General features: G+C 40.3%; 1 protein-coding gene across 1 annotated transcript in view; it reads right to left on the bottom strand.

The window, feature by feature from the left end:
- Positions 1–19,549, bottom strand: part of F9 (coagulation factor IX) — a 42,689-nt gene extending 23,140 nt beyond the window's left edge. The window contains 4 exon segments of the mRNA NM_031540.1: positions 9,206–9,319; positions 14,580–14,604; positions 15,020–15,183; positions 19,483–19,549. Of these exon segments, the coding sequence (NP_113728.1) occupies positions 9,206–9,319; positions 14,580–14,604; positions 15,020–15,183; positions 19,483–19,549 (370 nt within the window).
- Positions 19,550–20,033: the final 484 nt, after the last annotated feature.

Below are 20,033 nucleotides of genomic sequence, written 5' to 3'. Positions count from 1 at the left end.
CCAAAATACATGGTAAACGAGAGAGCTGGATCTGGGGTGCTGGAACACCCAAAACGAACAGCAACAACAAAAGGCCCTCAGAGAATAGTCTTTTGTTTGTAATTTTTTTCTTTCCACTTTGTTTTTCTGCACTCTTCAGAAGGAAAAGATTCTTGCAGACCTTGACCTTGAGCTGCCTGATAGACATTTGGATTTCTTCCAAAGCAGAGGGAATTCAAAGATAATTATTCTAGCCAAAGGGACCCAGTCGCCAGTGAATTCTTTCTTTCCTAACTAGACAACATGTCCAAATGTTCACTCTTTACTCCCACAACTGAGAGCCTGCCTGGTGGAGAGGGGAAAAAGAAAGCATAGGGCTGCCACAGTGGACATTTTTCCTTTTCCAGGACAAGGTAAGGCATGGGCCCACACACCTCTACACTGTGATTCCTATCGATTTTTCACATTTGTGTTTAGTTCAGCTGGAGGCAAGAAGCCTAAACTGGAGTTTGTGGATGCTTTGGTGTTGCTCTCTCCTCTAATGTCTGTGATAAAGAGTATTCTGACAGAATTCCCATCTTGTCTCTGAATCAGCTGAGCTGAAAAGAGTTTTTAAAAAACCCTTTCTCAAATTTGTTGGATCTGATCAATAGGCTAAGAGTGGTGGCAACTGCAATACAGCCACAGAGCCCTGACCAATCAGAAATGTGGGGACCAAGGACTATTAAGATGCTGCCAGTTGCAGATGTAGCACGTTTTCTCTGTGAATCATCACCTCCCCAACCACAGTGCACCCTATTATAGAACTCTGAGCTTATGTTCACATTCCTTGGTGCTGTTCTCTTCCTCCTTTTAAACTATCTTTTAAAACAAGATAGAGAGATGGAGAGCTGGCTCACTGGTTAAGAGTAGTTGCTGCTTTCTCAGAAAAACCAAGTTCAGTTCCCAAATCCCAGCTGGGGCTCACAGCCACCTTTTATGCTAGTTCCAGAGGATCTCCTGCCCTCTTCTGGCCTTTATGGGTATTGCATGCACATGGCACCCAGATAAACAATGCATACAAAACATCCTTAAACGTAAAATAAAACTAAATAAACCTTAAACTAGATAGAGACTAATGTTTTTAAAACTTTATAAATTAAAATGTATTTTATTATTATATTTTCACATGTATGTTTTATCTGCTTTTAAATTTGTGCACCATGTGTTTGGTGCCTGTGGATGCCAAAAGAGAGCTTTGGATCCATCCCTTGGAACTGGAGTTACAGAGAGGTTTGACCCACTATGTAGGTTCTAGGAGTTGAACCCACGTCCTCTGGAAGAGCAGCCGATGCTCATAACTGCTGAGCCATCTCTCCAGCCGAACATTTATGTTTTCAATAACCATCTACTACATTGTGACCTTCGCTCAGTGCAAAGACTGAGTTATTCATTCCCTTTACTTCAGAGTAACTACTCGAAGCATTCCTGTATGTATCTGGAATATGAGGACCGAATTTCACTGATTTGCAATTTGAAATTATAATCTTGCAGCGCAAATGGCACTTAGCGATGTTGAAGCAATTAACACACCCCAGGAGTGGAACTCAAGCAGCGGTTTATCTCCACACCAGGAATCCGAAACAAATGCAAGTCCAGCCTGAGTATGTTAGCTCACCACTTCATTTTGTCTCTTTAGATTCCTTTGTCCTTTCAACTTTCCTTTTTATCCTGAGATCTTTCAGATCTCAAAGAAAGATGATCAATGAACTTCCCTTCGGTACGGAAAAATATTACAGGGACTTTCATCCCCTTTTTCAATAGGACAAGTGCAGCTGCTGCCTTTCATTTTATGCCTTGTTCGTGTGTCAGAATGATGGCCATGCTGTCTTAATAGCGTCCTACTACTTCTCTACTCTATCCTCAGCCATGTAGCCTGTGCTGTGAGATTCTTTCCCTCACATTGTGCCTCTCTGCTCCCAGGATTTCAGAGTGCAACATCTTTTCTTGGTACCAGTGCTTCTCTCAAGCACAATGTCATCAAGACTGCATCCAGAGGCAGTAAACAAGGAGATAAAGGACTTCGGGGTTTACTGCTCAAATGACCAAAGTATCAAAAAAGAAATATTCTAGGAAGGTAAAGAAAAATCTTACATTTGCACTTACTTTTTTCTTCTGTTACCCTTGGATATAATCAATACATCGAGTGAAGAAACAACCTCTGATTTTTACAACAAATTTAACCTATAAAATGCTTTGTTCACCTGGAGGAGTTCTGATTTCCGGGGGCCTGTTGTGCCCAGCTCTATAGACTATTTGCTTCCTTTACCTAAATCTGCAGTGACTCAGTCACAAGTTCAACTCTTTTTTTTTTTATTAACTTGAGTATTTCTTATATACATTTCAAGTGTTATTCCCTTTCCTGGTTTCCGGGCAAACATCCCCCTCCCCCCTCCCCTTCCTTATGGGTGTTCCCCTCCCAACCGTCCCCCCATTGCCGCCCTACCCCCATAGTCTAGTTCACTGGGGGTTCAGACTTAGCAGGACCCAGGGCTTCCCCTTCCACTGGTGCTCTTTACTAGGATATTCATTGCTACCTATGGGGTCAGAGTCCAGGGTCAGTCCATGTATAGTATTTAGGTAGTGGCTTAGTCCCTGGAAGCTCTGGTTGCTTGACATTGTTGTACTTTTGGGGTCTCGAGCCCCTTCAAGCTCTTCCAGTTCTTTCTCTGATTCCTTCAACGGGGGACTTATTCTCAGTTCAGTGGTTTGCTGCTGGCATTCGCCTCTGTATTTGCTGTATTCTGGCTGTGTCTCTCAGGAGCGATCTACATCCGGCTCCTGTCGGTCTGCACTTCTTTGCTTCATCCATCTTGTCTAATTGGGTGGCTGTATATGTATGGGCCACATGTGGGGCAGGCTCTGAATGGGTGTTCCTTCAGTCTCTGTTTTAATCTTTGCCTCTCCCTTCCCTGCCAAGGGTATTCTTTTTCCTCATTTAAAGAAGGAGTGAAGCATTCACATTTTGATCATCCGTCTTGAGTTTCGTTTGTTCTAGGGATCTAGGGTAATTCAAGCATTTGGGGTAAAAGCCACTTATCAATGAGTGCATACCATGTATGTCTTTCTGTGATTGGGTTACCTCACTCAGGATGATATTTTCCAGTTCCAACCATTTGCCTACGAATTTCATAAACTCGTTGTTTTTGATAGCTGAGTAATATTCCATTGTGTAGATGTACCACATTTTCTGTATCCATTCCTCTGTTGAAGGGCATCTGGGTTCTTTCCATTTTCTGGCTATTATAAATAAGGCTGCGATGAACATAGTGGAGCACGTGTCTCTTTTATATGTTGAGGCATCTTTTGGGTATATGCCCAAGAGAGGTATAGCTGGATCCTCAGGCAGTTCAATGTCCAATTTTCTGAGGAACCTCCAGACTGATTTCCAGAATGGTTTTACCAGTCTGCAATCCCACCAACAATGGAGGAGTGTTCCTCTTTCTCCACATCTTCGCCAGCATCTGCTGTCACCTGAGTCTTTGATCTTAGCCATTCTCACTGGTGTGAGGTGAAATCTCAGGGTTGTTTTGATTTGCATTTCCCTTATGACTAAAGATGTTGAACATTTCTTTAGGTGTTTCTCAGCCATTCGGCATTCCTCAGCTGTGAATTCTTTGTTTAGCTCTGAACCCCATTTTTTAATAGGGTTATTTGTTTCCCTGCGGTCTAACTTCTTGAGTTCTTTGTATATTTTGGATATAAGGCCTCTATCTGTTGTAGGATTGGTAAAGATCTTTTCCCAATCTGTTGGTTGCCGTTTTGTCCTAACCACCGTGTCCTTTGCCTTACAGAAGCTTTGCAGTTTTATGAGATCCCATTTGTCGATTCTTGATCTTAGAGCGTAAGCCATTGGTGTTTTGTTCAGGAAATTTTTTCCAGTGCCCATGTGTTCCAGATGCTTCCCTAGTTTTTCTTCTATTAGTTTGAGTGTGTCTGGTTTGATGTGGAGGTCCTTGATCCACTTGGACTTAAGCTTTGTACAGGGTGATAAGCATGGATCGATCTGCATTCTTCTACATGTTGACCTCCAGTTGAACCAGCACCATTTGCTGAAAATGCTATCTTTTTTCCATTGGATGGTTTTGGCTCCTTTGTCAAAAATCAAGTGACCATAGGTGTGTGGGTTCATTTCTGGGTCTTCAATTCTATTCCATTGGTCTATCTGTCTGTCTCTGTACCAATACCATGCAGTTTTTATCACTATTGCTCTGTAATACTGCTTGAGTTCAGGGATAGTGTTTCCCTCTGAAGTCCTTTTATTGTTGAGGATAGCTTTAGCTATCCTGGGTTTTTTGTTATTCCAGATGAATTTGCAAATTGTTCTGTCTAACTCTTTGAAGAATTGGATTGGTATTTTGATGGGGATTGCATTGAATCTGTAGATTGCTTTTGGTAAAATGGCCATTTTTACGATATTAATCCTGCCAATCCATGAGCATGGGAGATCTTTCCATTTTCTGAGGTCTTCTTCAATTTCTTTCCTCAGTGTCTTGAAGTTCTTATTGTACAGATCTTTTACTTGCTTGGTTAAAGTCACACCGAGGTACTTTATATTATTTGGGTCTATTATGAAGGGTGTCGTTTCCCTAATTTCTTTCTCGGCTTGTTTCTCTTTTGTATAGAGGAAGGCAACTGATTTATTTGAGTTAATTTTATACCCAGCCACTCTGCTGAAGTTGTTTATCAGCTTTAGTAGTTCTCTGGTGGAACTTTTGGGATCACTTAAATATACTATCATGTCATCTGCAAATAGCGATATTTTGACTTCTTCTTTTCCGATCTGTATCCCCTTGAGCTCCTTTTGTTGTCTGATTGCTCTGGCTAGAACTTCAAGAACTATATTGAATAAGTAGGGAGAGAGTGGGCAGCCTTGTCTAGTCCCTGATTTTAGTGGGATTGCTTCGAGTTTCTCTCCATTTAGTTTAATGTTAGCAACTGGTTTGCTGTATATGGCTTTTACTATGTTTAGGTATGGGCCTTGAATTCCTATTCTTTCCAGGACTTTTATCATGAAGGGGTGTTGAATTTTGTCAAATGCTTTCTCAGCATCTAATGAAATGATCATGTGGTTCTGTTCTTTCAGTTTGTTTATATAATGGATCACGTTGATGGTTTTCCGTATATTAAACCATCCCTGCATGCCTGGGACGAAGCCTACTTGATCATGGTGGATGATTGTTTTGATGTGCTCTTGAATTCGGTTTGCCAGAATTTTATTGAGTATTTTTGCGTCGATATTCATAAGGGAAATTGGTCTGAAGTTCTCTTTCTTTGTTGTGTCTTTGTGTGGTTTAGGTATAAGAGTAATTGTGGCTTCGTAGAAGGAATTCGGTAGTGCTACATCTGTTTCAATTTTGTGGAATAGTTTGGATAATATTGGTATGAGGTCTTCTATGAAGGTTTGATAGAATTCTGCACTAAACCCGTCTGGACCTGGGCTCTTTTTGGTTGGGAGACCTTTAATGACTGCTTCTATTTCCTTAGGAGTTATGGGGTTGTTTAACTGGTTTATCTGTTCCTGATTTAACTTCGATACCTGGTATCTGTCTAGGAAATTGTCCATTTCCTGAAGATTTTCAAGTTTTGTTGAATATAGGTTTTTATAGTAAGATCTGATGATTTTTTGAATTTCCTCTGAATCTGTAGTTATGTCTCCCTTTTCATTTCTGATTTTGTTAATTTGGACGCACTCTCTGTGTCCTCTCGTTAGTCTGGCTAAGGGTTTATCTATCTTGTTGATTTTCTCAAAGAGCCAACTTTTGGTTCTGTTGATTCTTTCTATGGTCCTTTTTGTTTCTACTTGGTTGATTTCAGCTCTGAGTTTGATTATTTCCTGCCTTCTACTCCTCCTGGGTGTGTTTGCTTCCTTTTGTTCTAGAGCTTTTAGGTGTGCTGTCAAGCTGCTGACATATGCTCTTTCCTGTTTCTTTCTGCAGGCACTCAGCGCTATGAGTTTTCCTCTTAGCACAGCTTTCATTGTGTCCCATAAGATTGGGTATGTTGTATCTTCATTTTCATTAAATTCTAAAAAGTTTTTAATTTCTTTCTTCATTTCTTCCTTGACCAGGTTATCATTGAGTAGAGCATTGTTCAATTTCCACGTATATGTGGGCATTCTTCCCTTATTGTTATTGAAGACCAGTTTTAGGCCGTGGTGGTCCGATAGCACGCATGGGATTATTTCTATCTTTCTGTCCCTGTTGAGGCCCGTTTTTTGACCAATTATATGGTCAATTTTGGAGAAAGTACCATGAGGAGCTGAGAAGAAGCTATATCCTTTTGCTTTAGGATAGAATGTTCTATAAATATCCGTTAAGTCCATTTGGCTCATGACTTCTCTTAGTCTGTCGACATCACTGTTTAATTTCTGTTTCCATGATCTGTCCATTGATGAGAGTGGGGTGTTGAAATCTCCCACTATTATTGTGTGAGGTGCAATGTGTGTTTTGAGCTTTAGTAAGGTTTCTTTTACGTATGTAGGTGCCCTTGTATTTGGGGCATAGATATTTAGGATTGAGAGTTCATCTTGGTGGATTTTTCCTTTGATGAATATGAAGTGTCCTTCCTTATCTTTTTTGATGACTTTTAGTTGGAAATTGATTTTATTTGATATTAGAATGGCTACTCCAGCTTGCTTCTTCTGACCATTTGCTTGGAAAGTTGTTTTCCAGCCTTTCACTCTGAGGTAGTGTCTGTCTTTGTCTCTGAGGTGTGTTTCCTGTAGGCAGCAGAATGCAGGGTCCTCGTTGCGTATCCAGTTTGTTAATCTATGTCTTTTTATTGGGGAGTTGAGGCCATTGATATTGAGAGATATTAAGGAATAGTGATTATTGCTTCCCGTTATATTCATATTTGGATGTGAGGTTATGTTTGTGTGCTTTCATTCTCTTTGTTTTGTTGCCAAGACGATTAGTTTCTTGCTTCTTCTAGGGTATAGCTTCCCTCCTTATGTTGGGCTTTACCATTTATTATCCTTTGTAGTGCTGGATTTGTAGAAAGATATTGTGTAAATTTGGTTTTGTCATGGAGTATCTTGGTTTCTCCATCAATGTTAATTGAGAGTTTTGCTGGATACAGTAACCTGGGCTGGCATTTGTGTTCTCTTAGGGTCTGTATGACATCAGTCCAGGATCTTCTGGCCTTCATAGTTTCTGGCGAGAAGTCTGGTGTGATTCTGATAGATCTGCCTTTATATGTTACTTGACCTTTTTCCCTTACTGCTTTTAATATTCTTTCTTTATTTTGTGCGTTTGGTGTTTTGACAATTATGTGATGGGAGGTGTTTCTTTTCTGGTCCAATCTATTTGGAGTTCTGTAGGCTTCTTGTATGTCTATGGGTATCTCTTTTTTTAGGTTAGGGAAGTTTTCTTCTATGATTTTGTTGAAGATATTTACTGGTCCTTTGAGCTGGGAGTCTTCACTCTCTTCTATACCTATTATCCTTAGGTTTGATCTTCTCATTGAGTCCTGGATTTCCTGTATGTTTTGGACCAGTAGCTTTTTCCGCTTTACATTATCTTTGACAGTTGAGTCAATGATTTCTATGGAAACTTCTGCTGCTGAGATTCTCTCGTCCATCTCTTGTATTCTGTTAGTGAAGCTTGTATCTACAGCTCCTTGTCTCTTCTTTTGGTTTTCTATATCCAGGGTTGTTTCCATGTGTTCTTTCTTGATTGCTTCTATTTCCATTTTTAATTCCTTCAACTGTTTGATTGTGTTTTCCTGGAATTCTTTCAGGGATTTTTGTGTCTCCTCTCTATGGGCTTCTACTTGTTTATTTATGTTTTCTTGGAATTCTTTCAGGGATTTTTGTGTCTCCTCTCTATGGGCTTCTACTTGTTTATTTATGTTTGCCTGGAATTCTTTCAGGCATTTTTGCGATTCCTCTCTGTAGGCTTCTACTTGTTCTCTAAGGGAGTTCTTCACGTCTTTCTTGAAGTCTTCCAGCATCATGATCAAAAATGATTTTGAAACTAGATCTTGCTTTTCTGGTGTGTTTGGATATTCCATGTTTGTTTTGATGGGAGAATTGGGCTCCGATGGTGCCATGTAGTTGGTTTCTGTTGCTTGGGTTCCTGCGCTTGCCTCTCGCCATCAGATTATCTCTAGTGTTACTTTGTTCTGCTATTTCTGACAGTGGCTAGACTGTCCTATAAGCCTGTGTGTCAGGAGTGCTGTAGACCTGTTTTCCTCTCTTTCAGTCAGTTATGGGGACAGAGTGTTCTGCTTTCCGGCGTGTAGTTTTTTCCTCTCTGCAGGTCTTCAGCTGTTCCTGTGGGCCTGTGTCTTGAGTTCACCAGGCAGCTTTCTTGCAGCAGAAAAGTTGGTCTTACCTGTGGTCCCGGGGCTCAAGTTCGCTCGTGGGGTGCTGCCCAGGGGCTCTCTGCAGCAGCAGCAACCAGGAAGACCTGTGCCGCCCCTTCCGGGAGCTTCAGTGCACCATGGTTCCAGATGGTCTTTGGCTTTTTCCTCTGTCGTCCGAGATGTGTGTGCAGAGAGCAGTCTCTTCTGGTTTCCCAGGCTTGTCTGCCTCTCTGAAGGTTCAGCTCTCCCTCCCACGGGATTTGGGTGCAGAGAATTGTTTATCTGGTCTGTTTCCTTCAGGGTCTGGTGGCGTCTCAGGCAGGGGTCCTGCCGCTCCTGGGCCCTCCCCCACGGGAGCCCAGAGGCCTTATATAGTTTCCTCTTGGGCCAGGGATGTGGGCAGGGGTGAGCAGTGTTGGTGGTCTCTTCCGCTCTGCAGCCTCAGGAGTGCCCACCTGACCAGGCGGTTGGGTCTCTCTCTCACAGGGTCTGGGGGCAGAGAGTTGCTGCGGGCCGGGATCCGCGGGTGTGGGACTTCCCAAGTTCAAATCTTTTTATGGGTGCAGTTTTCTCAGAGTTTTGAGTACAGTACAAGAAGTTCACTTCCTGACTCAACCATTTATGTTTGCTATTTGAGCTAAAGTCTTCTTGTTCATAAAATGGGGAAAATATTAAGGATGCATACATAAAGGGAATGGAATATTATCCTGAAATACTAGCTTGAATTCATATCCTAGAAAGTGGCTACAGAGAAAGCAAATGTTTATAAGCATAGAAAATGTGTTTTAAAAGAATTGCGTGGTATAAAATATTTAAATTTCCTGTTTCATCTGGTTTAAAAAGGAAACTTCGAACTATGAATAAATAAAGGGTTACTTACCTAATTCACAGTTCCTTCCTTCAAATCCAGCTTGGCACCAACATTCATAGGAATTAATATCATCCTTGCATATTCCACCATTTAAGCAAGGATTTGATTCACATTGATCTCCATCTTTAAGACAAGTAAAGAAATTGAGTTATCAGACGTGCTGCTTAAAATGCTCAGTCCTACCCTGAACTGATTTATGAAGGTAGGATTCAGATTGTCGGATGAGGGAACTACTGAGCTGCAAGCTACCGGCATATAGTTAAGCGATGTGCCTGTTTCTTCAAGTTTCTAAAAGCCACTGCAGCAAAGGTTTTCAGGGTAGTACTATCCTTGGAAATTTCACAGAAGGAGGCATGCACAGTTTATATAACCCAAGGAAAGAGGGGGAAATATGTTTGTATGGAAATGCTATATCAGTGTACAATGAGAAGGACTGTCAGTGTTTCTTCATGGAATGGAAACAAGTTATCCATAAATTAAATCGAACCACTTCAGCAAGTACTATTTATATTTCATATGAGGACATCTTATTTCAGGTCTTGTACAACAAGCTGTGTTAGGCAATAAAAGTGTATCCACTCATAGACTGGTAGTCCAGGCACAGGCCAAATGTATCTACTTTCTTGAATTGCCTTTTAATGCTTCTCTATCACATGAAGTAAGGGGCTGTGGCAACAGCAAAGTTGCCAGAAGCTTTATGATGATAGTTTTCTGCTTACTAGTTAGCTTCCAAGTCGGCAACTGTGTTCAGTGCGTCATCAGAAGCTTAAAAGTACTCTTGGGTGAGCTTTAAAAATACAGTTGCTGTTTCTATGCTGCGTTTTTAGAAGTTTCTACATTGACAGAGCCCTTGAAAACACTGATAGTAGGAAAAAGAAACAAACAAAAATAAAAACAGGGAGAAGGAACAGGAAAGTGGAGAAGAGTCAGGAACAGAAGGAAACCTTTAAGTGTGGTTTCTTAGTGTCTAGCCTCTACTCATACTACTAAGAAAGCATCAAGGGATAGGATGAACCCAACCAGGAGAAGAGGGGCATGTATTTTGAGCTACAGAAAAACTCTTTAAGACTCCACAAATGAGAAAGAAAACTCTGAGATGAAATGGTATGAAGGAGAGAAAAATGGGAAGAATCAAAGAGAAATTTCTAGTTATTAGTCATACTTTATAGCCAACCCCCCTGACATTTATTGCATAGATGACCACATCCCCTATTCCCTGATGGAAGCTTGTGTCCATGGTCTGTTGACTATGGGACTAGTATCCTTTTTCAGAAATAAACTCTTTGGAAAATTGGATTGCTGTAAAAATTAGACCTTGCCCTCTCTGCCCCTTGATCCAATGTGCTTTTGCACAGATACTGCAATTTGTTCCAATTCTATGAAAACAAAATACATTATCTCTGGTTTATTATTATTGATGTTCAGAACCAGTCTAAAAACGAGCTACATTTGCACTTTATATTATAGACCAATGAATCTGAATTATTTAGGGTGTTTTAGTGAAAGGGTCTGGGCTTGCAGCCAGCCACACAGGAAACTCATTTGCTAAGATATATCTTCAAAATGAATGTCATTTTCTCTTGAATTTAGTGTTCCTTTGCTCTCTTGTCTGTGTGTACTATAGGCCAGGAGAAAGCCATAGATAGTAGGGGTCAAAAACAACAGGAGACAAGATCCTGCCATGTGAGATTCTCTTTCAAGATTGCTAGGCTCTGGAGATTTAGAGATGATTCAGTGGTTAAGAGTACTTGATAGTTTACAGAGGACCTGGGTTCAGTTCCCAGCCCCAACATGGTTGTTTATTGCAGTCCCTAACTACAGTTTCAGGGAAACTGATACCCCGTTTCTTGTTTCCATAGTTACCAGGCACAAATGTGGTATCCAGATACTTATTCAGACAACATGCTCATACATATAAAATGAAAATAAATAAACCCTTATGATGATGATGATGATGGTGATGATGGTGGTGGTGGTGAAGAAGAAGAAGAAGAAGAACAACAACAACAACAACAACAGCAACAATAACAACAATAACAACAATAACAAACAAGACAACATTCAGATTTCAGGATAATAAGATGTTATAGTGAAAGAAAGAGTTGGTTAGAAAAGAACTTGGGTTCCTTTCCTGGTCTTGTGGTTTTCCAACTGGGTGATCTAAGGCAAACCCCTTACCACCTCTAAGCCTGCTTCCTTCTCTATGAAACAAAATTCATAATGCTTTACCCATCTAACTGCTGTGAGGGTTGAATGGAATAGGCATTCTATAAACTGCTTCTCTGAACTGTATTCAACAATGCCAGACAGATGGTAGTTCAGTCAGGCTCTTTGTAAGATGAAGTCATGGCAGAGACATACAGACATAGATAGCAGTGAGGAGCCTGGGCCCAGGCAGATTCTCATTAGAACAGTCTAAGTTTGTGATAGGTAGGAATCCTAACTACATGTGAAAACAAGTATGGGTTTTGTGCCTCTTTTGTTCTTATTTGTGTTGTTTTAGGATTTTGTGGTGAAAATGGGTATTTGTAACCAAAGTATAGTAAACACTGAACCTAGCTGACCTGGAAAGCCATTGCCTAACTTCAAAGTATGCTGCTTGGGCTGAGGCTGGGGCTGGGACTAGGGCTGGGGCTGGGGTTGGGGTGTGTTTCGGATGGGCAGTATGAAGGAATCATGAGAGTCCAACCGTACGTAGCAAAGATTTCTTCTTCTTCTTCTTCTTCTTCTTCTTCTTCTTCTTCTTCTTCTTCTTCTTCTTCTTCTTCTTCTTCTTCTTCTTCTTCTTCTTCTTCTTCTTCTTCCTCTTCCTCTTCCTCTTCCTCTTCCTCTTCCTCTTCTTCTTCCTCCTCCTCCTCCTCCTCTTCTTCTCCTCCTCCTCCTTCTCCTCCTCCTCCTCCTTCTCCTCCTCCTCCTCCCCCTCCTCCTCTTCCTCTTCCTCCTCCTCCTTCTCCTCCTCCTCCCCCTCCTCCTCTTCTTCTTCTTCTCCTCCTCCTCCTCCTTCTCCTCCTCCTCCTTCTCCTCCTCCTCCCCCTCCTCCTCTTCCTCTTCCTCCTCCTCCTTCTCCTCCTCCTCCCCCTCTTCCTCTTCCTCTTCTTCCTCCTCCTCTTCCTCCTCCTCCTCTTCCTCCTCCTCCTCCTCCTTCTCCTCCTCCTCCCCCTCTTCCTCTTCCTCTTCTTCCTCCTCCTCTTCCTCCTCCTCCTCTTCCTCTTCCTCCTCCTCCCTTTCTCTTTGTCCCTCTCTCAGTGTGTGTGTGTGTGTGTGTGTGTGTGTGTGCGTGTGTGTGTGGCGTATATATGTATGTATGTATGTATGTATGTATGTATGTATGTACAAGTCAACCCTCAGCGTGTTTTTTCACTTATTATATAGTTTTCTGAATGGGAGAGAAAGCCATTAGATTGTTTTTCTCCCATGGAACTTAGAGAATATTGATTAGGTGAAGCTGGCTAGGCAATAAGCCTCAAAGAGTTTTCCGTCACTCCCTTCTCAGTGCAGGGATTACAGGCAAGCACCACCCACATCTAGCTCTTATTTTTTTTTAGCATTTATTTTATTTTTATTATTTTCACTACCTTTTAATTAAAATATAATTCCAGCACTCTCCTCCTTTCTTTTTGTGTCCTCAAACCTTCTCAAATCCATTCCTCATATTCCTCAATGCTCCCCACACTCAAGTTAATAGTTCATTTTTGATTATTATTGTTACATGAACATACATGCAAAAATTAACTACAACCTGCTGGGTCACTTTTTGTTCTTTGTGTCTATATGGTTTCAGGGTTAGTGAGGTCATGGCTCTTAGAAGAGAACCCAAACTAGTTTGCATGGAATTTGTGAGCCAACTCAAAAGTGGGCTTGGTAGCGTTCATCTTTAAAAATAAAGAAGGCCAAAGAGAACCTCTTTTCTTTTGCAAGTTCAAATGGAAAGTGGAGACACAAGACTGAGTTATGAGGTTATGAGATTTTCTAGTAGTTTCTCCAGAAATGGAATCCTAGAAAATCAAATTGGACCTCAAGTAGATGGAGCTCAGTGAATAGAGTGTCCAAGTTCATTTGTTCTGTTAGTGCAAATACTCTGAAGGAAGTCAGCCTGTAAAACGTCACTCAACATCTGACTTCTGTACTTCAAATTTTTTGAAATTTGTATTTGTGCACAGATTTAAAAACTGTACAAAGATATAACGTAAATAACAAAATTGGTTGTTGTTGAAGTATTGCTTGTCTTCCTTTGGGTCAGTTCATGGGGCGGATGTTTCCTGAGTGCCTACATTGTAGGGAGTATGTAGGTGTCAGGAACCTATCAACAAGTGAAGCTACTGATTCCTGCCAATATGAAGCTCACATTCCAGGAGGATGGGAAAACGAACAAGACACCGATGTGGAAAGTGCTACAAGTTGACTATCCTCAATCTGAAAGCTCAAGTTTCAAATCACTCCAAAACCTAAAACTGTTTGTGTACCAATGTGCTGTTGCAAATGGAAAGTACCAGGCTATGAAATTTTTTATAAACAAAATTATTAAAATTATTGTATGAGGGCTGGAGAGATGGTTCAGCGGTTAAGAGCACCCGACTGCTCTTCCAGAGGTCATGAGTTCAATTCCCAGTAACCACATGGTGGCTCACAACCATCTGTAAAGAGATCTGATGCCCTCTTCTGGTGTGTCTGAAGACAGCTAGAGTGTACTTATATGTAATAAATGAATACATCTTTAAAAAATTATTGTATGATAGGATCTTTAGGCTATATATATATATATATATATATATATATATTAAACACATATGTGTATGTAACAAATGCATTTAGAGTCGGGTCTCATGCCAAAGCTATTTCATTACAAATAATAGACAATGCCACAAATGTCTAAGACGTCAGCACTACCAGGGAGCAGGTTGGAATATTAATACCTCATCAAAGGAGGACTCACTGAGTTGGTGGAATTTTGGACAAGTTCCTGAGCAAGGTAAGGAAGTTAGCCTAGAAGAAGCTGGAAAGAGTCAGCTAACAGAGATACCCAGATAATGCCTCTAACAAGGGAGCAGTGCTAGGGTGTGCAAGGAGCTCCGTGCGGAATGAGGGCAGTAGTAGTGGAGTGCTCAGAAGGGTAACAAGAAGGCATGGTAGGTCAAGACATGGAGGGTATCAGAAAGCATCCCAATCAGGAGGATTTAACCTGGTAAACATTGCCAATCATCATCTCTGAATTCACTACTGACAGCAAACGTTCATTTAACTCAAACATGCAATTGTTCTGTTTCTACCTGCATTTGAAGTAGATTTTTTTTAAAGCTGAGACTGAACAATCTCTATATATAGAAAATAGGCACAATCCTCAAGTGTTTCATATAGCAGCTAGGAAATAAAATGAATTGCTTACCAACATACTGCTTCCAAAATTCAGTCTGTAAAGAAAAAGGAGGACAGCTTAATGATAGTTTTTAAAGTATTTTGATGTGGACTCCTTTCCTTTTACAACATTTGTGATATATAATTTGATCTGAATAGATATTTTAAGATTTCAAATACAAGCTTCTTTCCTTTAATAATTGATCTTAAATACTTTTTAAATTTTGTTTTATGTGTATGAGTTTTCTATCTGCGTGCACACATGTACTACTTTATATGTACTACTCAAAGAGGTCAGAAGAGAGTGTGGGGTTTTCTAGATGCTTGGATTTGAACCTGTGTCTTCTGGAATAGCGGCCAGTGCTCTAAAACAGAGTCATCTCTCTAGTACCACACTCTCTTTTTAAAAATTGACGTTTTCCATCTTTTGCTCTGGGACATATTAATCAGGTATGATGTGGGTATACTCACAGTTTTTTCAGTGTTTTCAAAAACTTCTCGTGCTTCTTCAAAACTGCATCTTTCTTCTATGCACTCTCTCTCAAGGTTTCCCTGAACAAACTCTTCCAGTTTCCCTGAGTTATATCTCTTTGGACGGGTAAGAATTTTGGTGGCATTTTCGCGATCAAGAAAAACTGAAATTTGAAAGTACAGTTCTTTAGTTTTAGAAAATAAAATCACCCTGAAAAGTAAACATGTTTTTAAAGAAAAAGTTTGTTTGTAATTCCATAGCTAATTTCTCTTTGGGACATAGAGCTGAAAACTATGAGCTTTTCACAGTACTGTATACACATGGAAATTTAGGAGTTAAACTTCAATTTCATTTTTAATCGGTTGAGTGTCAATAATAAAAGGTCACACCTCAGTTGTATTTGTATTTAACTTTGCATGAAAAGGAAACTTCTCAAATAAGCAGTTAAGTTCACACTTTGTCATCACTTGAAAATAACAGTGCAGGATCCTTCCAAGGTGATCGTCATTCCCCTGGCTGGGCTGCTTCCGGCATGTAGTCTCCCAATGACTTTGCAACAAATATCCCGTGAAGAACAGAAGCCTGTTTGTGTTTGTTTTGATTTTACTTTGTTTTTGTTTGGAGAGAGAGGGAGGGAAGGAGAGATAGAAAGACAGAGAGTAAGGGGGGGCAGATCTGGGAGAAGCTGGGGGAGGGAAAAGAATATGATCAAAATATTTTGTATGAAAATATATTAAACAACAACAACAACAACAACATCCCAACTGTAGGCCAGCTGCAAAGGTGACCTCACTGCTTCTCATGGGATAGTGAGGGACAATCATGGCATAATAGATTTTATCTTCGGGCCCGTGATGTCTTTAGCTGTTATGTAAAGGCCAGTGATGTATGCATTTTACTGATATTCATGGCGTAGTTTCTTTTAGCTATGACTGCCTACTCTGTAGGACACTTTTGCTTTTTTGAGAATTGAAATTTTCAATTTCCTGCCTTCTTCCCTTTCCTTCTCCTTGTTGCTTCCTGGTTGTATGTATTTTTGTTGCTCTCTCTCTCTCCCTCAGCATGTATACATGTATGTATGCCTTGAAACTGACTGCATAGACATGGACAAACCATACAATATCTGAACCATAACTTTTTAAAATGTCAAATGAATGTAACAGTGCTGTAAGGCACCTCATCGTCATGTTGACGAGATCTCTCAGAGAAATTATAGGCTTGTGTATCCTGGTTACTCACTTTCTTCCCATGTTGTGCATGCTATCTCCTCTCCCCATTCTTAGCTTTCTCCCTTCTCCAGCAATTCTATGCTCTTTAAAGTGTCTTTACATTCTCACTGTCCTCTGTGCAAGAAAATTACCATTGTCATCATTGGCAGTAACCATGTAAAGAATCTTTTTGACTGCATGCATTTTCTGACAGCTTGCCATATAATAAAGCATCAGCCTGTACATACAGTCAGACTACAGAGCCTGTACTGTGTTGTTGATATTATCACATTATCCTCAACCCCCAGACACTCCATATATGTCTCCCAAACCTTTCATATGCATGTGGCTATCAAATCATATCTGCACTATTTTATAATTATCACTTCAATTGCAAATCCTCTCTCTATTCTTGTCCACATTACATTCGTCTGTTTGCATTGTATGATTGCAAGAGACTTAAACTTGGACTCCCTAGCCTGGAGCCTCATCAGTTCCTTATAGTGTTACCATTGTGAGTGCTATAACACAGTGAGGGCTGTGCTTCTTACACTTACACTTACACCTCCATATTGCTGTCTATGTTCCCTCTCCTTAACTTAGGACCCTTTCTGGAGAATCTGACCCACCCCATTTTCTTGCCTTACTTCTAACAGTCAGTATTCAAACAAGATGAAGCATGTTAAGCATCTTGAATACTTAAATTATTGTGGAGGTGGCTTTTTCTGTGTGAGGGTTACTATCTATGTAAAGTGCTACACATTGCTCTCTCTCTCTCTCTCTCTCTCTCTCTCTCTCTCTCTGTCTGTCTGTGTGTGTGTGTGTGTGTGTGTGTGTGCGTTCCGACTAGCTTTTATGACATTTTATGACAATTTGACACAAGCTAGAGTCATTTTGGAAGAGCAAAACTCAATTCTAAATATGTCATCACCAAACTGGCCTGTGAGAAAAACTGTGGAGTGTATTCTTGAGTGATGATTGATGTGGGAGGGCCAAGCTCACTTTTGGATGTGCTACCCCTGAGCTGGTGACCCTGGTTCTGAGCTGTATAAGAAAGCAGTCTGAGTAAGCCTTTAGGTGGAGACTGCAAGCAACATTTCTCCATGGCTTCGATATCAGCTCCTGCCTCCAGGTTCTTATATGGTTTCCGTTCCCTCTTGGACTTCCTTCACCTGAAATAAACCCTTTCTTCCCAAGTTATTTATGGTCATGGTGTTTAACTCAACAACAGAAACCATAAGAATATGTGTGTGTCTTTACATATATACATACATGAATATACAAGCATCTGTATGTATATATGTATGCATGCATTGTGGGTGTTCTCATACATGTGGATATTAAATGACAATCCTGGAAGTCAGGTCTGTTATTCATTGTATAGATCCTGGGGATCAAATTCAGGTTGTCAGGCTTGGTGAAAAGAACTTTTACCCACTGAGCTATCTATCTAGCCCCTGGGTCAGACATTTAAGAACACTGAACAACTATTCATCTCTTAAGATCTTGCTCCAAACATTGTGTCTGCCAGGAGATTTTACATCCATCATGTTCCTACTTTTGTACTCCCTAAGCATGTGGTACACACCCTATCCCTTTAAAGCCTCTTTTTTTGAGTCCATGGTGCTTTATGTGGAGAGCAGAACCCGTTTGTCTCTGCTTCTATTACCTTGTCATGGTACCATTCACCATAACAGTATGTACTGATATCCAAATGCATGAAAGACAATTTTGATGTGTATACATTATAAACCCAAATTTATTTCACAGACTAATTTTGTTTTCCAAATTCTAAATTTGAACAATAAGGCAGTAGTTATGAACTTGTGACCTCTCTGTTCTAAAGCCCAGGACAGTTTAACAGAAGACAGTGCTATATGAATACCTAGCCACTGCCACCCCCAGCCAGGGACATTTCCCTGGTTCACTGACCAAATTGACTCTAAAATCTTGTTGCTTTTATCCTCAGTATTGTCTGTAGATGATATATTTAACACCCCTTGAAGATTATTTCTAGTCATTATTGCCCCGGGTCTGAAATCGTGATTTTTTTTCTATCATTTTACATCTGAGATTCCCTCACCAGTAAGACATGCTTGGATCTTTATAAGAGAGTGCTTGGATCTTTTGTTCTCACATAGGTCAATCCCGGGCAATGTGTTGAATGACCTGCCTTTATGGTCCACATAATGAGTTTTCCAACATGTATTTTTCATCTCTACCCACTTTGCTAGTGCAGTTTAACCTTTGCATTCTCATGTCATCTTTGCAGCTTTTCAGTCTGATTCCACAGTTGACATCATGTCTGGAGTGGGAACCAGGAGACCAGCCTGTTTTCTGGGGATGCTCAGGGTTGGCACCTGATCCTGGCAGTGTCACTTACTTGATTTTAGTAGGTTGACTAGTAAGTCTGATAAATGTATCCAGGGTGAGCAGGCTGTTTGTCTGAATGCAGTAAGTTCTTCCCGTGTGGCTTCCCCTGGGAAGTAATGCCACTCTTGTTGCAAAAAGAAACTAAACAAAAACCTGCTGTGCTGTACTTTGCATGAACTAAACTCCTCCTCTTTCTAGCCATTTGTATACTTACTTTTGTCCCCGAGGGAAGCCTCTGAGTATTATGGTTCTCCAAACATCAGCTCTGAGATGTATGACAGATGAGCTGATTTATTTCTGTCTATGTAAAAGCTTTTATGACAGATAGCAACTTAATAACAAAAGCTTAATCTTCCTCAGAGAAATTAAATTATAAATATATACACTTAAACATTATAGCTATGCCTTACCATCTAGTTCTAAAATATTGGAACACATGTAGATACAAGAAAGACCTTTCATGTAAATAAACCATTGTGGTTTTGATGTTTCCCCTTTTGATTTCAAGGTGGTGAGTCTAAAATCCTAAAAAACGTTTCCCTGCTTATTCTGCAATTTCTTTCTTAAGATACTTTCTGACTTTCATTTTTTTGAAACCAAGGACACAGAAATTTTAAGAGGAATTATATTGTCAAATCATAAGAATAACTGTATCTATTAAATAAAAATGCACCACAAACACTGTAAATCTAGTTCATTTTTTCAAACGTTGAAACTGAAGTTACCACAGAGCCAGAGTTACTGGCTGACATGCTGCCTGCTACAATAGAGACTACAGCTGTCAAATAATAAAATCTTGCTCTACTTTATAAAGATAGTTCTAAATATTTCTGTTTCTAAAAGAGAAGCATATTCAGTGTAGCATTGAAAAGGAAACAAACCTGCACATTCAGTGCTGAGTAGATAGCCCAGAAGGAAGATGGGGATGAGACCCGGAGCGTCTGCCATGATGGCGTTCAGGTGCCGCCTGACCTTTGTTAGGAGATTGTGCAAGTGTCAGGGCTAATCAATTGTTCCAAAGTACAAGCTGAATGGGATTTACTTCTGGGAAATTGGTGTCCATCTCCCTCAGTGTATCTTTGGGCTATTTCCAGTTGTTTCTTGGGTCTAGTGAAGAGAATGGTCAGGACTCCTCATTAAAGTGCACACTGGTTTCATGGGCCGCTGCCACTGGGACAGAGCTACATTTGTGCTGCTGTCAGGAAAGTTTATGAGTGGAATTCAGCTTATCTTCATCACAGAGCAATAATACAGAGTTTAACGACATCAAGGGGATCCTTTGATCTAAAATATCTTAATATATGTTTATAAACTGAATTACTAAATCTGAAATACTCTTTATATATACTTCATTGTAATCAGGAACTTATAATCTTTCTTATACCATGTGCCAATACAGTGACATATGTAGAACCTGTCTCTGAACACATGT

This window comes from Rattus norvegicus, chromosome X (assembly GCF_021556685.1).
Source record: "Rattus norvegicus strain SHRSP/BbbUtx chromosome X, alternate assembly SHRSP_T2T, whole genome shotgun sequence".
NCBI lineage: Eukaryota > Metazoa > Chordata > Mammalia > Rodentia > Muridae > Rattus > Rattus norvegicus.
This window is presented reverse-complemented; position numbering and strand designations above follow the sequence as displayed.